General features: G+C 38.1%; 1 protein-coding gene and 2 long non-coding RNA genes across 4 annotated transcripts; all 3 read right to left on the reverse strand.

Moving 5' to 3' along the window:
• Positions 1-671: 671 nt before the first annotated feature.
• Positions 672-3,230, reverse strand: LOC148970874 (uncharacterized). Its single transcript, XR_016147364.1, has 2 exons — positions 2,867-3,230; positions 672-1,560 (listed from the first exon to the last, which is right to left on the reverse strand). It is a non-coding gene; the product is annotated as an uncharacterized LOC148970874 (long non-coding RNA).
• Positions 3,231-4,191: 961 nt separating this feature from the next.
• LOC120483466 (uncharacterized) lies at positions 4,192-9,743 on the reverse strand. 2 transcript variants are annotated; one of them, XM_089122752.1, is made up of 13 exons: positions 9,534-9,743; positions 8,125-8,228; positions 7,825-7,906; positions 7,341-7,430; positions 7,073-7,153; positions 6,734-6,898; positions 6,345-6,434; positions 6,066-6,146; positions 5,740-5,904; positions 5,351-5,440; positions 5,100-5,180; positions 4,252-4,311; positions 4,192-4,219 (listed from the first exon to the last, which is right to left on the reverse strand). In XM_089122752.1, exons 1-12 carry the CDS (start codon positions 9,603-9,605, stop codon positions 4,252-4,254), a joined length of 1,161 nt encoding a protein of 386 aa, XP_088978878.1. In that variant the 5' UTR covers positions 9,606-9,743; the 3' UTR covers positions 4,192-4,219. The 2 variants fall into 2 exon arrangements, with proteins under 2 accessions (XP_088978878.1, XP_088978877.1); XM_089122751.1 differs by having other exon boundaries at positions 4,196-4,311.
• A 5,181-nt stretch (positions 9,744-14,924) lies between these two features.
• LOC148970875 (uncharacterized) lies at positions 14,925-17,307 on the reverse strand. Its single transcript, XR_016147358.1, has 2 exons — positions 17,127-17,307; positions 14,925-15,813 (listed from the first exon to the last, which is right to left on the reverse strand). It is a non-coding gene; the product is annotated as an uncharacterized LOC148970875 (long non-coding RNA).

A 17,307-nucleotide genomic window follows, 5' to 3' on the forward strand; every position in this document is an offset into this window, starting at 1 on the left:
ATAAGGAGGACTCTTTACAAATCGGATATTGAATCTGAATCTATTGAATATTGAAGTGATAAACACTTTTATTTTATTGTTTTCAGAGACAGGAGTTGAATTTTGCACTGTTTTTCTGTAATAACCTCTACTTCCTTGTGCTAGACCAAGACGGAACAATTGCAACATGTTTCTTCTAGACATAGTTTATGTCGGCTCAAACCGAATTGAGCAGCTTAATGTAAAACAAAGAGATTTTGAGCAACTAAAAATTAAGTTTCCACTGTAGGCCACTAATCAAATGTAAACCCATTAACTAAGAAGTTAACTCTTTTTGTATTGGTCTCAGACTGTATGCTGTAATCCATACTGTTGTAGGTTACATTCTCTTCTCATGATCCACCATACAGTTCAGTTCTGTGTTTGATTTGGTTTGGCCCGGACCAGAATACTTCTCTGAGATGTTAACCCTGCGTGAGCACAGCCGGTCGTTGCGGTCTTCAAAACAAATGGTTTTGAAAGTCCCAAGGTCAAAGTATAAGCGATGGGGTGATCAGGCATTTGCAGTTGCTGCTCCGAGACTCTGGAACAAGCTACCCCCTGATATTCGCACAATTGCTGATGAAACTAAACTTCAAACCCACCTATTTAGAATGGCTTTTAATACACAGTAGAGTTGCGACAATTTCAAGTCAAGTCAAGTCACATTTATTTATATAGCGCTTTTCACAATACAGATTGTATCAAAGCAGCTTCACAGTGATAACATGAAAGTAGTACAACACAGATCAATAATATTGTTAAATATTAACTATCCCCGACTAAGCAAGCCAAAAGCAAGGCGACAGTGGCAAGGAACCAAAACTCCATCAGATTGGATGGAGAAAAAACCTTGGGAGAACCCAGGCTCAGTCGGGGGCCAGTTCTCCTCTGGCTTACATTCATATTGTTTATATATAAATATTAAATATAAATATTGTTTATATATAAAACGGCGCCATAACATATCGCCGGCGTTGAGTCGTCTCATCACAGGCGTTAGGGCATCCGAAATCCCCGTGAGAGGCTGGATACAAACCTGGACCTGACGAACGCCATTTTTCTCGGGGCAAGCGTCCTGAGATAACAGCTGAAAGGCAGATGGGAAATAATTAGCATAGCTGATGTTCATAATGATTTCCATTATACGGGAGTCGGTGTTAGAAAACCACTATCTCACAAACTCTCACAAATACTTTTTCTAGTATTTTGGACATAAATGGAAGATTTAAAATGGGTCTGTGATTTGCTAAGTTAATTGCGGTTTCTTAATGAGAGGTTTTATTACTGCCAGCTTGAATATTTTTGGAACATGACATATAGGGGAGGTGTTCCGGGCACGTCCCACTGGGCGGAGGCCCCGGGGAAGACCTAGGACACGCTGGAAAGACTATGTCTCCCGGCTGGCCTGGGAACGCCTCGGTGTCCCCCCAGAAGAGCTGGAGGAAGTGTCTAGGGAGAAGGAAGTCTGGACATCTCTGCTTAGACTGCTGCCCCCGCGACCCGGCCCCGGATGAAGCGGAAGAAGATGGATGGATGGACCTAAAGATAAAGACGAGTTAATAATATTGAGGAGAGGCTCTTCCACTACAGGTAATAGTTCTTTCAGTAGTTTAGTGGGTATTGGATCTAATAAACATGTTGTTGGTTTAGATGCAATGATAAGTTTATTTAGCTCCTCCTGTCCTATCGTTGTAAAGCGGTTTAGTTGTTCTAGAGGGGCCATAATTGAAGTTGAATCATAAGACACCATAGAGGATTGTACATTTATGATTGTGTTTCTTTCTTTTTTCTCATTGAAGTAATTCATAAAATCATTACTACTAAACTGTAACGGTATATTTTGCTCTGGTGATGTCTGTTTATTTGTTAGTCTAGCCACAGTGTTAAATAAAAACCTTGGATTATTTTGGTTATTTTCGATTAGTTTGCGGAGATGCTCAGCCTTGGCTGTTTTTAGGGCTTTTACTGTCTTTCCACGCGATTCTAAAGACCTCTAAATTAGTTTGTTTCCATTTACGCTCTAAGTTGCGAGTTTCTCTCTTGATAGCATGCGTAGCACTGTTGTACCAGGGTGCTTTAGTTTTATCTCTAACTTTTTCTAATCTAATTGGTGCAACAATATCTAATGTACTAGCGAAAATGGTGCTCAAACTGCTAGTCATTTCCTCTAATTCATCTGTTTGTTTGGGTTCACTTAGCAGCTTAGATAGATCAGGTAAGCTATTTGAGAATCTATCTATAGTGGTTGGAAGGATTGTTCTGCCTGGTCTATAACGTGGCGCAACATGACATATTTCAGCAGTACGTATTATGCAAGTCACCATGTAATGATCAGTGACATCATCGCTTTGCGGTATAATATCTATATCAGTTGGAATGGTTCCATATGATATAATTAAATCTAGTGTATGATTTAGACGATGAGTGGGACCACTGACGTTTTGTTTGACCCCAAAGGAGTTCAATAAGTCTGTAAACGCAGCCCCTAAAGCATCATTTGTATTATCTACGTGTATGTTAAAACCTGCAACAATTATTGCTTTATCGACATTCACCAATAGATCTGAGAGAAAGTCTGCAAACTCTTTTAGGAATTCAGCATATGGCCCTGGAGGTCTATATACAGTAGCCAGGGCTAGAGATAATATGGATTTCCTTCTTACATCTAAGAGCGTAACATTTAGCACAAGTACTTCAAATGAATTTGATTTTTGCTAGATCCTACACTAGATTAATTGTTTGGCTTCACTAAACGAGGAATAGACACAGTTTCTCTATAATGTTCCACACTATGCATATTAGTTAAGTTTGGACAACAAAGGCTGTGATTTGGACTTTGACTTACCAGTCATCTGGTGCGTAACGTCTTGGAGATGTTGTCCGACAGAACAGCCGCTCCGATTCTGCTGAGGTGGAGTCCATCTGCATGGGTCTCTCCCAAATCAGATGCCAATTATTTACAAAGAGCAGTTTCTTTTCATTACACAATAACATTAACCATTCATTTAGTGCAAATAGTCTACTGAACACACTTTGCAGTTTTCCATTTTTTTGTCAAACAGTATTTGTATTTAACGTTACTGTCTTTCTGACATTATTATTACCTGTTCAGTAGGAAGGAAGCGGCGGACATCGAACAGGCACAGAAAAACTCTGAAGATGTCAAGTCACATTTATTGGGAAAACCCAGGATCTGTCGGCGGCCACTTCTCCTCAGGCCACTGAATACCTACCTACCTACCTACCTACCTACCCATCCACCTACCCACCCACCTACCCACCAACCCACCCACCTACCTACCCACCCACCTACCCACCCACCTACCCACCAACCCACCCACCTACCTACCCACCCACCCACCTACCTACCTACCCACCTACCTAACCACCCACCCACCTACCTAACCACCCACCCACCTACCTACCTAACCACCCACCTACCCACCCACCCACCCACCTACCTACCTACCTACCTACCCACCTACCTACCTACCCACCCACCTACCTACCTACCCACCTACCTAACCACCCACCCACCTACCCACCTACCCACCCACCTACCTACCCATCTACCCGAACCCACCTATCCACCTACCTACCTACCTAACCCAGCTACCTACCTACCCACCCACCTACCCACCTACCTAACCACCCAGCCACCTACCTACCTACCCACCTACCTACCTACCCACCCACCTACCTAACCACCCACCCACCTACCTAACCACCCACCCACCTACCCACCTACCTGCCCAACCCACCTACCCGAAACCACCCACCCACCCACCCACCTACCTTCCTACCTACCCTACCCTAGGTGGGTAGGTAGGTGGGTAAGTAGGTAGGTAGGTAGGTAGGTAGGTAGGTGGGTAGGTGGGTGGGTAGGTGGGTGGGTAGGTAGGTAGGTAGGTAGGTATTCAGTGGCCTGAGGAGAAGTGGCCGCCGACAGATCCTGGGTTTTCCCAATAAATGTGACTTGACATCTTCAGAGTTTTTCTGTGCCTGTTCGATGTCCGCCGCTTCCTTCCTACTGAATAATAATGTCAGAAAGACAGTAACAAAAATGTAGAAAAAAATGGAAAACTGCAAAGTGTGTTCAGTAGACTATTTGCACTAAATGAATGGTTAATGTTATTGTGTAATGAAAAGAAACTGCTCTTTGTAAATGATTGGCACCTACCAGTACCCACCTACCTACCTACCTACCTACCTACCTACCTACCTACCCACCTACCTACCACCAACCCACTCTGCCACCTTCCTGCCTTCCACTGCATCCACGCTCCTCATCTACAAACAAGAGATCATTAAATATTAAAATATGAAAAAGAGGGGGAGGGGGGTTTTCTGTTGACCACTAAACTTGTATCATTAAGAATCATGTCAGTCTGTGCATTAAAGAAAAGCTAGTAAAAGCTAATTTTCTTCAGCGATGTTTTATATGTGCGTCACAAGTGCATACAAAGTCCCTGTCTTAGTCTCTCAGCGGAATCATTGGATTGAGTAGCTGCTATAATATATATATATATATATATATATATATATATATATTATACAGAAACAAGCTTCCTATATATATATATATATATATATATATATATATATAGGAAGCTATATATATATACATATATATACATATATAGGAAGCTTGTTTCTGCCACAGAATAAAAAAGGTACTACTTTTTATCTCACAATTCTGACTTTGTGCGTGATATAAAGTCAGAATTGTGAGATAAAAAGTTGCAATTATCTTTTAAATTATTTTATTCTGTGGTGGAAAACAAGCTTCAGATATTTATATATAAACGCTAAATGAAATAAAATATAAATAACTTAAACTCATTTTGAGTTAGTTTCTGGACATTTCTCCTTTTATATTGCTTACATTAATTAATGAAAACTATATATATATATATATATATATATATTTAAATAACAAAAATTAAAAAAAAAAACTTAAAAAAAGCACTAGGGATACTTTTACACAACAACTATTAAAAAGGGAAAATTTCTTCTTATGTTTTTATAATTATATATATATAATATAGCTAATATAATTATATTAATTAATCAGATACCTGGACTTTCGTCCGATTGTCTTTAATAGGCGGGAGTGTTTTGGGGCCCTTGGTATCAACAACAGCTTTGGCCTTTATCAGCTGAGAAAGAAAGAGAGACAGAACAATAAGCAACAGAAGAATAATCAAAGCTGAAATCAAATTAAACAAACTTATTTATATCAGCTATGGTTACTAACATTTCTAACATGTTTACTTCTGAATATTATATTTTATTCACAAACTGTTTTTCAAAATGTTTTCCCTAATACCTTTTGTTGATGCATATTTCTTTGGTGCTGCTCTTCCCATTCCCTCATTGGTAAGAGAGCCGACGGCTTCCGCTGTGTGGAGGACGCAACCTGCAGAAATTAAAAATGAAGAAATAAACAGATAAATAGATATTCAATGTTTTTTTGTGTTGTAAACGCCTCTTTAAAAATAAATCTCGCTCAAGTCCTGAGGAGCTAAACCATTTAGTGCTTTAAAATACTGATTTCGAACCCACTTGACATGCTGTTTTTCACAGGCATTAACAAGAGCAGCGTGAGCATCCACAATGTGTGCTATTGTGTTTCACAGAAGGGTTGGAAACATGATGAAGGCGAGAAAATGAAGAAGAAATTAGCTCCGCTTTATAAAGTGTGAATTACGATCATACCTGTTTGTTGGTCTCTCCTCGTGGAAACCTGGAGCAGTTGTCTTTCCATTGCTGGACCTTTTGCCAATCAGCTTCCCAGACGTCCCTCCTGAAACCTGATTCCAGCATCAGGATTCGCTGGTCATTCTGCTTGTTTTCCAGAGACATTTTCTTTTCTTTCTGCAACTGAAGACAAACACTGTTATTATCATGCATTTCATCTACTCCACGTTACTTCATAACACATCACTGTAATCGGCAATAGTACTGTTATAGAGCTATATATATATATATATATATATATATATATATAATATAGCTAATATAAATATTAATTAATCAGATACCTGGACTTTCGTCCGATTGTCTCTAATATGAGGCAGAGTTTCGGGGCCCTTGGTGTCAACAACAGCTTTGGCCTTTATCAGCTGAGAAAGAGAGAGAGACAGAACAATAAGCAACAGAAGAATAATCATCAGCTGAAATCAAATTAAACAAACTTATTTATATCAGCTATGGTTACTAACATTTCTAACATGTTTACTTCTGAATATTATATTTTATTCATGGCCATCATTCGTAGTAGCCTATTCACAAACTGTTTTTCAAAATGTTTTCCCTAATACCTTTTGTTGATGCATATGTCTTTGGTGCTGCTCTTCCCATTCCCTCATTGGTAAGAGAGCCGACGGCTTCCGCTGTGTGGAGGACGCAACCTGCAGAAATTAAAAATGAAGAAATAAACAGATAAATAGATATTCAATGTTTTTTTGTGTTGTAAACGCCTCTTTAAAAATAAATCTCGCTCAAGTCCTGAGGAGCTAAACCATTTAGTGCTTTAAAATACTGATTTCGAACCCACTTGACATGCTGTTTTTCACAGGCATTAACAAGAGCAGCGTGAGCATCCACAATGTGTGCTATTGTGTTTCACAGAAGGGTTGGAAACATGATGAAGGCGAGAAAATGAAGAAGAAATTAGCTCCGCTTTAAAAAGTGTGAATTACGATCATACCTGTTTGTTGGTCTCTCCTCGTGGAAACCTGGAGCAGTTGTCTCTCCATTGCTGGACCTTTTGCCAATCAGCTTCCCAGACGTCCTTCCTGAAACCTGATTCCAGCATCAGGATTCGCTGGTCATTCTGCTTGTTTTCCAGAGACATTTTCTTTTCTTTCTGCAACTGAAGACAAACACTGTTATTATCATGCATTTCATCTACTCCACGTTACTTCATAACACATCACTGTAATCGGCAATAGTACTGTTATAGAGCTATATATATATATATATATATATATATATATATATATATATATATATATAGCTAATATAACTATATTAATTAATCAGATACCTGGACTTTCGTCCGATTGTCTCTAATATGAGGGAGTGTTTCGGGGCCCTTGGTGTCAACAACAGCTTTGGCCTTTATCAGCTGAGAAAGAGAGAGAGACAGAACAATAAGCAACAGAAGAATAATCATCAGCTGAAATCAAATTAAACAAACTTATTTATATCAGCTATGGTTACTAACATGTTTACTTGAATATTATATTTTATTCACGGCTATCATTCGTAGTAGCCTATTCACAAACTGTTTTTCAAAATGTTTTCCCTAATACCTTTTGTTGATGCATATGTCTTTGGTGCTGCTCTTCCCATTCCCTCATTGGTAAGAGAGCCGACGGCTTCCGCTGTGTGGGGGACGCAACCTGCAGAAATTAAAAATGAAGAAATAAACAGATAAATAGATATATGGTACCTGTTTAATAAATCAACTATCCCTTTAAAGTGGTGTACTATGTCAATCAAGTGTAACGTCATAAACACTTAGAATTTCCCATAAATGCTGTTTTTTCATTTAAGTAATCCCTTAATAAGCGATAAGTGTTGCATAAAACCCCTTAATGTCTGGCAGGTTTGTGTTTTCACCGCCATTCTCCTTTTTAAGCCCCACCCTACATTTTTTCTTGTTCGAGAAGCTGTTGTGTTGACAAATCTGGTCCTCCCTTGAAATCGGGTTGATTTTTATCTCGATAACTTAAGACTTAAATGCTTTTTTGTTGTAAACGCCTCTTTAAAAATAAAGCTCGGTCAAGTACTTACCATTTTACGGCCCCTCCCGTGATCTGACTCCTGCGTCATGATTGGCTGGTTGAGCTCCTCCTTCTTTCTCTGTGTGTTTACACTGTAAAACCAGATATATAACATTATCATAACATAACATAAATAACATTTTTATTACTTGTCAAATTAAATAGAATATTTTTTTTAATGTTTTATTTTATTTCAAAATAATTTCTACATCTTGTTTAGATGTTTTGTATGAGACGCAGCTCAAATAAACACCTCGCTGAGTTACTATGTTAACCAGCTACACACTGACGTCTGAGCACACACACACACCTGAGCTGTGGGCAATGTTTCCTGTTGTCCACCAGATCTTTAGTGATTGCAGGAAGTTTTGTGGCCAGACGATGATTCTCCACAACTAATTTGGCCATTCTCAACTGAAACAGAGACAGAACAACATCAACATATAACTCATATAACTCAAACTGAGCGGCTCAAATCTATCTAAAAATAACAGGAACGTCTCTGTGTGTGTGTTTGTGTGTGTGTGATGGATTTCAGACTTGACTGGTGTCTTGCTACAGGTGCAGTGATGAGTTTTACGTTGTTTGGATTAGCTATAAATGCAAAATACACTACCGGTCAAAAGTCTTAGATCAGTAATATTTTTTATGTTTTTAAATGAAGTCTCTTCTGCTCACCAAGGCTGCTTTATTTGATGAAAAAATGACAAAACAGTAATATTGTGAAATATTATGACAATTTAAAATGACTTTTCTATTTTGATATATTTTAAAATGTAATTTGAAAGCTGAATTTTCAACATCATCAGTTTTCAGTGTCACATGATCCTTCAGAAATCATTCTAATATGCTGATTTTATGCTCAAAAAACCTAAATTATTATTTTCAATGTTGAAAACAGTCGTGTACCATTTTCCCCCAAAAAATTCTGTTGAAGAGAAAGTTCAAAAGAACAGAATTTATTTAAAATATAATCTTTTCTAACATTATAAATGTCTTTACTGTAACTTTTGATCAATTTAACTCATCCTTGATGAATAAAAGTATTTTCTAATTTCTTTCCCCCAAAAATAAAAAAATAAAATTCTTATTGACCCCAAACTTTTGAAGGGCAGTGATTAATGTTACAAAAGCTTTCCATTTCAGATCAATTCTGTTCTTTTGAACTTTCTATTCATCAAAGAATCCTGAAATAAAAATTTAAAAAACTGTTTTCAACATGGATAATAATCATAAATGTTTCTTGAGCATCATATTATAGTCATTTCTGTAGGATCATGTCACACTAAAGACTTGAGTAATGATGCTGTAAATTCAGATTTGATCACAGGAATAAATTACACTTCACTATAAATTCACATAGACCGCTGTTTTAAATTGTAATAATATTTCACAACATTACTGTTTTTGTGGTATTTTTTATCAAATAATTGCTGCCTTGGTGGGCAGAAGATACTTCTTTTAAAAACATAAAAAATCTTACCGATATAAAACTTTTGACCGGTAGTGTATATCAGTAAATAACTATATAAGAAGCACTTAGAAGGTTGTGGTTCAAAAATAATCATTCTGACATAAACACATAAAAAACAACAATTACTAAAACACACAAAAATTGATTTTGTTCGGGCACTTTGCACTAACTTAGATAAATTTCACGCTAAGTTATATCAAACATAAAGTTACTAAAAAAAAAGCAATTATAACCCCTTAAGTTACCTTGTCGTCGTCGGACAGGGTCCAGCTATTCTGAATACAGTTCACGGAAAGTTTCACAGACCGGTCGTTCATCTGGTTCTTCTTTCCTTGATGTTTGGACGTTTCAGAGTTCGTTATAAAAATATAATACCGAGCAGATTTCACAAATTCAATGTTCTTCCAAAGACGTTCGAAACCAAGCGGAGAGACAGTGAAATGCAGTGGAGGCTACTGTGATGTCACAGGGCAGTGCAGCGAGAGGACGCCTTGGCAGACGGCCAACGCCCACGCACATCGTTTCTCTTAGTAGTATGAAAATAATCTTATTTAAAAGTGAAGTTTGATATCTGTCTTGCAGTTTTTTTTTTTTTTTTCTTTTTTTCTGTCTTGCAGTTAACCAACTGTCACACGTGACCTCCCCTGAGGCGCCATCTTAGAGGGCATAACTTTTTTCCTTTTTTTTTTTTTTTTGAGTTAGTGGGTATAGTCTTAATTTATCCCCCCAATATTTTTTTAAGCATCCCAGCAAAGGATGAACGCTCTGTGTTATAAACAGTGACATGTAAGACTACTAGTCTTGCATTACTATTCAATATGCAAGAATATAGAATAGAGTATAATAAATACAATAGAACACATAGAATCAGTATTCTTGCATATCAGGGTTTTCTAAATACCCAGGTCCCATAAATGATATTGTTAGGGGGGTTCGGGGACATGATCTCGAAATGAGCATTTTAAGGTGTTTTGATGGTCAAAAAAATTGACAACAGTAGCTTTAAAAGCATGAAGTAGCCTATTTGATCAGATTCTTAAACATGATGAGAATCAGTTCCAGTTTCAGCTACTTTTCTTTCCTAAATGAATCTATGTCTTTTGGACTAATCTGTTAATTTAATTAACGGCTCACTCAAAAAGACAGTCTTGTCGCCACCCTCTGGCTTAATGATGCAAGTGGCGCAAACACAGACAACAAGATGTAAACAACACTGGTCCAGAAGCACTTCCTGTTTCAGTTTGTAACTGTTTTCTTTATTTCACATGTAAAGAAACATCTTAAAGATGTTTGTTTAACTTTTTGATTCAGTTTTAAATGTTCTGTTGGTTGTATTTTATCCCAGCTTTTATGTAGCGTTAAAAAACTGAAACAGGAAGTGCTTCTGGACCAGTGTTGTTTACATCTTGTGAAATGGTCTATACAAACAGTGAAAAGTCAAACACAATCGAAAAAACGTTATACAAATATATTTTTTTTATTTATTTGATCATACACAATTTATATCTCAGTAATTGCTTAAAGAGGAGAAGACAAATTGTATTTTATTTTTGAAACTGTCTATTTCATGAGAAAACATTGTGTGTTTTTAACCAAGTTGGAATGTGATTGTGGAATAAACCCTCTTGGCTCTCTTTCTCCTGAGCGAGATGAAAGACGGACGCAGACTTTGCCCTGTCTCATTTATTTCTCCTGTTTCACATACCAGCCGGTATCTGTAACAGAAGCAAATGTCAAACAGATCCTGTTGACGATGCAAAACGTCTCATCAGTGTTCTCCACCAGTTGATGGACGGACAGCGTGGCATTGTAAGGCTCTACAACAGTGTCTGAGACTAGGTGAGGGCATCACGCTGAAGGTGCACATGATGCGGTTTGGTTAGGCCTACTCCTCACGGATTTTCTTAATGAGCAGCGAGCCCATGCCTGAATACGATATTGAATAAAGACATAGATTTTGTTATTTTTGGACCAAAATGTATTTTTGATGATTCAAAAAAATTCTAACTAACTTATTTCCTTTCTGGACAAGGACAGTTTACCGTACATGTTCAGTGGAGGGACAGAAAGCTCTCGGACTAAATCTAAAATATCTTAACCCTCTGGGGTTGTTCGTTTCAGAGTCACACTTGGGGTGTTCGGGTCCAAATGGACCCAAAGGGCGGGATTCATATTTAAAAAAACAAAAAAAAATCATGATTTTTTTTTTACTCGTTTTTTTATAATATTTTTTCTTTTCTTTTTTGGTGTTTTGGGAAAATGTCAAAAAAAAAATTATAATTAGTATTAATGCAATAATTATGACAAATTTTCCCCCCATTGAACATAATAGAAAAAATATTTAAAAAAAAAAAAAAATTAAAGCTGTATTTCATTTTAGAGTCAAGCCTAGGCCTCATAAAAGCAATTTTCGAAATTAGATGGATGCCATCTGGTGGACAAACTAAGCATTTTAAAAATGCAAAACATATGTATAATCTGAATTTTTTGGTGTGTTTGTGTATAAAAGTGTGTTTGTGTGTGTGTGTGTGTGTGTGTGTGTGTGTGTGTGTGTGTGTGTCTGGATGTGTCTGTTTTGCACTCTTGATGTTTTATAGAGTCACTCCTTCACTCCTTCACAGATGAATTAGTTAGTTCCTGGACAAGGCCTGCGAAATACTAAACATTATCCGAGACTGAAGTGTTGCAGAGATTGAGCTCACCTCACTTCTGTAACGGTTAATGTGAGGAACGGCGCCCTCTGCTGTTTTTGGAGGATAATACACTTTCCTATCTGAAACTCCTTGTTTAGTGGCAAAAAGGATTTAATGTGATTGATGTGATTTTTATTTTATTTTATATTTTAGATGTGTGACAAATAAATCAAATAAAACGATCGTCTAAGTCTCTGTATACAACTAAAGCGCATTAGGCAGTTTATCGGCAAAAGATGTGGCGACATCTTGTGGTCGAATGACGCCATACAAATACCGAAAACTCGGAGCATTAGCAAATGAAACTTAAGTAGTCCCGCGAAATAAAAAATAATAAATTCAGTGAACTGTGACAAGTTTTTTTTTTTTGCCGCGTATTTCTCACCTGCTCGATTAACAATCACAGTGTACATAGTAGGTCTGCATGTATCCTAGCTAATTACCAGAATCATCAAACGCCAAAATCCCAAGATAACACCATAGTTGTCACCAAAATACCATAACCTGTTAGAAAATCCGATTTAAGCGAGTAGCTGCTTGCTTTGTATGACAGCTGGTTCATAGCAAGTCGCTAGCTGGTGGAGCGTGGAGGCTAGATTCCCAGACAGCAAACTGACATTGAATCAACGTGGAAACGACGTCTCTCGTGACATTGAAACAACGTTGATTTTGCTCATCGAATTAACGTTGAACCAACGTCAGACGCGGCATTCTTCAAAGCTTAATGAAAATCGAAAATTGGTTTGCTTTCATAACGTTGAAACAACGCGTTGATTTCAAGTTGATTTTCCGTTAGTTTTGAAAGAATGACGCGTCTGACGTTGGTTCAACGTTAATTCGATGAGCAAAACAATGTCAGATCAACGTTGTTTCGATGTCATGTTTCCACGTTGATTCAACGTCAGTTTGCTATCTGGGTTAGCTTGCAACAGCAACAAGGTCAGAGGTCATTCAACCCTTAAGTGGTCAAGCAGGTTTTTAGATGGTGGCGGGTCAGTGAGCTAATGATCAGCTTGCACTAGCTAATGACCAGTAAGCTAGTTGTGGACTGTTTTTATTCCTCTGTTCCAACTGTTTGACCATCAGTCATTGGTGCTGTGTTGAATTTGTATGTTCTGTAGGCTAATACACATACACCATGAGTAAAATAAGTTTGGTGGGTCCCTTATTTCATTTAACACTTGAACAAAAGTCTAAGGGTTATAGGTCACAATAATAGGCTAATAATTATCTATATCTATCTATACAATAGCCTACCCTACCAAAAGCCGACGTGGAAAATGCACATGAACACCCCCTCATGTGGTACTTTCCACTGAGCATCTCGTAGAATATTTTGATGGACGAGTTGCCGAGATGAGATAACCTTTGAACTTTTCAAAATGGCGGAGAGCACCGCAAGAGTCGTGAATGGTAAAAAATCAAATATATACTATTCATGATCTAGAAAATATATAGCATATTTAACACAGTCTCATCCCAAATCGTCATATAACTGACGTTTTGGGACGTATTTTGACCATACGTCAATATCCGCCTTTTTAGGGCCCCCTTAAACGTCGGTAGATGGCGATCCCGGGCCGTCATACAACTGACGCTTTACCTTTAACGTCAGTTAGGTGACGGGTTAGGTTTAGGGTTAAGTTTAGGTATGGGGTAGAGTTAGGATCCCATAACCTCATCTACCGACGTTTAAGGGGGCCCTAAAAAGGCGAATATTGACGTATGGTCAAAAGACGTCCCAAAACGTCAGTTATATGACGATTTGGGATGAGACCGGGTTGGCATATTATATTTACCTTTTGAGTTTTGATCAATCATTTTCTTGCTGTTGCAGATGATTTAAGCAATCTAAAATAGTTTTAGCTAAATAACAGGTCTGGATCTCCATCTTTTTACCACATTACGACAACAAAAACACACTGGTAAATACCACTTCACAAGTGGAAAATATCCTATTTTCCATAGCACATGAACGCAGCAACACCCTCCCAGCTTGGGCCGACTGGGGCCTGATGGGTGGATTTTCTGGCCAATCAGAGCTGGAGGTGCTCAGAAATAACTAATTATGTACTTTTCTCTTTTACTTTGTTTGTTCCGTTCCGTTTTTTGCCTTTTTTTTCCGCGGATGATTTCATTTCCTATAAGATGTGAAATTTTAACAGAGTTGTATTTCTACAATGACCAAACTTGGCTCAATGATAACATGGAAAGATCTCAGGAACTTATAACTGTTAATGCAAAGGACTTGGTTTGAGGGAAAAGCTTTTAAGTCAAGGATAAGGAGGACTCTTTACAAATCGGATATTGAATCTGAATCTATTGAATATTGAAGTGATAAACACTTTTATTTTATTGTTTTCAGAGACAGGAGTTGAATTTTGCACTGTTTTTCTGTAATAACCTCTACTTCCTTGTGCTAGACCAAGACGGAACAATTGCCACATGTTTCTTCTAGACATGTCGGCTCAAACCGAATTGAGCAGCTTAATGTAAAACAAAAAGATTTTGAGCAACTAAAAATTAAGTTTCCACTGTAGGCCACTAATCAAATGTAAACCCATTAACTAAGAAGTTAACTCTTTTTGTATTGGTCTCAGACTGTATGCTGTAATCCATACTGTTGTAGGTTACATTCTCTTCTCATGATCCACCATACAGTTCAGTTCTGTGCTTGATTTGGTTTGGCCCGGACCAGAATACTTCTCTGAGGTGTTAACCCTGCGTGAGCACAGCCGGTCGTTGCGGTCTTCAAAACAAATGGTTTTGGAAGTCCCAAGGTCAAAGTATAAGCGATGGGGTGATCAGGCATTTGCTGTTGCTGCTCCGAGACTCTGGAACAAGCTACCCCCTGATATTCGCACAATTGCTGATGAAACTAAACTTCAAACCCACCTATTTAGAATGGCTTTTAATACACAGTAGAGTTGCGACAATTTCAAGTCAAGTCAAGTCACATTTATTTATATAGCGCTTTTCACAATACAGATTGTACCAAAGCAGCTTCACAGTGATAACATGAAAGTAGTACAACACAGATCAATAATATTGTTAAATATTAACTATCCCCGACTAAGCAAGCCAAAAGCAAGGCGACAGTGGCAAGGAACCAAAACTCCATCAGATTGGATGGAGAAAAAACCTTGGGAGAACCCAGGCTCAGTCGGGGGCCAGTTCTCCTCTGGCTTACATTCATATTGTTTATATATAAATATTAAATATAAATATTGTTTATATATAAAACGGCGCCATAACATATCGCCGGCGTTGAGTCGTCTCATCACAGGCGTTGGGGCATCCGAAATCCCCGTGAGAGGCTGGATACAAACCTGGACCTGACGAACGCCATTTTTCTCGGGGCAAGCGTCCTGAGATAACAGCTGAAAGGCAGATGGGAAATAATTAGCATAGCTGATGTTCATAATGATTTCCATTATACGGGAGTCGGTGTTAGAAAACCACTATCTCACAAACTCTCACAAATACTTTTTCTAGTATTTTGGACATTAATGGAAGATTTGAAATGGGTCTGTAATTTGCTAAGTTAATTGCGGTTTCTTAATGAGAGGTTTTATTACTGCCAGCTTGAATATTTTTGGAACATGACATATAGGGGAGGTGTTCCGGGCACGTCCCACTGGGCGGAGGCCCCGGGGAAGACCTAGGACACGCTGGAAAGACTATGTCTCCCGGCTGGCCTGGGAACGCCTCGGTGTCCCCCCAGAAGAGCTGGAGGAAGTGTCTAGGGAGAAGGAAGTCTGGACATCTCTGCTTAGACTGCTGCCCCCGCGACCCGGCCCCGGATGAAGCGGAAGAAGATGGATGGATGGACCTAAAGATAAAGACGAGTTAATAATATTGAGGAGAGGCTCTTCCACTACAGGTAATAGTTCTTTCAGTAGTTTAGTGCGTATTGGATCTAATAAACATGTTGTTGGTTTAGATGCAATGATAAGTTTATTTAGCTCCTCCTGTCCTATCGTTGTAAAGCGGTTTAGTTGTTCTAGAGGGGCCATAATTGAAGTTGAATCATAAGACACCATAGAGGATTGTACATTTATGATTGTGTTTCGGATGCTTTCTTTTTTTCTCATTGAAGTAATTCATAAAATCATTACTACTAAACTGTAACGGTATATTTTGCTCTGGTGATGTCTGTTTATTTGTTAGTCTAGCCACAGTGTTAAATAAAAACCTTGGATTATTTTGGTTATTTTCGATTAGTTTGCGGAGATGCTCAGCCTTGGCTGTTTTTAGGGCTTTTACTGTCTTTCCACGCGATTCTAAAGACCTCTAAATTAGTTTGTTTCCATTTACGCTCTAAGTTGCGAGTTTCTCTCTTGATAGCATGCGTAGCACTGTTGTACCAGGGTGCTTTAGTTTTATCTCTAACTTTTTCTAATCTAATTGGTGCAACAATATCTAATGTACTAGCGAAAATGGTGCTCAAACTGCTAGTCATTTCCTCTAATTCATCTGTTTGTTTGGGTTCACTTAGCAGCTTAGATAGATCAGGTAAGCTATTTGAGAATCTATCTATAGTGGTTGGAAGGATTGTTCTGCCTGGTCTATAACGTGGCGCAACATGACATATTTCAGCAGTACGTATTATGCAAGTCACCATGTAATGATCAGTGACATCATCGCTTTGCGGTATAATATATATATCAGTTGGAATGGTTCCATATGATATAATTAAATCTAGTGTATGATTTAGACGATGAGTGGGACCACTGACGTTTTGTTTGACCCCAAAGGAGTTCAATAAGTCTGTAAACGCAGCCCCTAAAGCATCATTTGTATTATCTACGTGTATGTTAAAACCTGCAACAATTATTGCTTTATCGACATTCACCAATAGATCTGAGAGAAAGTCTGCAAACTCTTTTAGGAATTCAGCATATGGCCCTGGAGGTCTATATACAGTAGCCAGGGCTAGAGATAATATGGATTTCCTTCTTACATCTAAGAGCGTAACATTTAGCACAAGTACTTCAAATGAATTTGATTTTTGCTAGATCCTACACTAGATTAATTGTTTGGCTTCACTAAACGAGGAATAGACACAGTTTCTCTATAATGTTCCACACTATGCATATTAGTTAAGTTTGGACAACAAAGGCTGTGATTTGGACTTTGACTTACCAGTCATCTGGTGCGTAACGTCTTGGAGATGTTGTCCGACAGAACAGCCGCTCCGATTCTGCTGAGGTGGAGTCCATCTGCATGGGTCTCTCCCAAATCAGATGCCAATTATTTACAAAGAGCAGTTTCTTTTCATTACACAATAACATTAACCATTCATTTAGTGCAAATAGTCTACTGA

Source organism: Pimephales promelas, chromosome 18 (genome assembly GCF_988280905.1).
Source record: "Pimephales promelas chromosome 18, fPimPro1.hap1.1, whole genome shotgun sequence".
NCBI classification, from domain to species: Eukaryota; Metazoa; Chordata; class Actinopteri; order Cypriniformes; family Leuciscidae; genus Pimephales; species Pimephales promelas.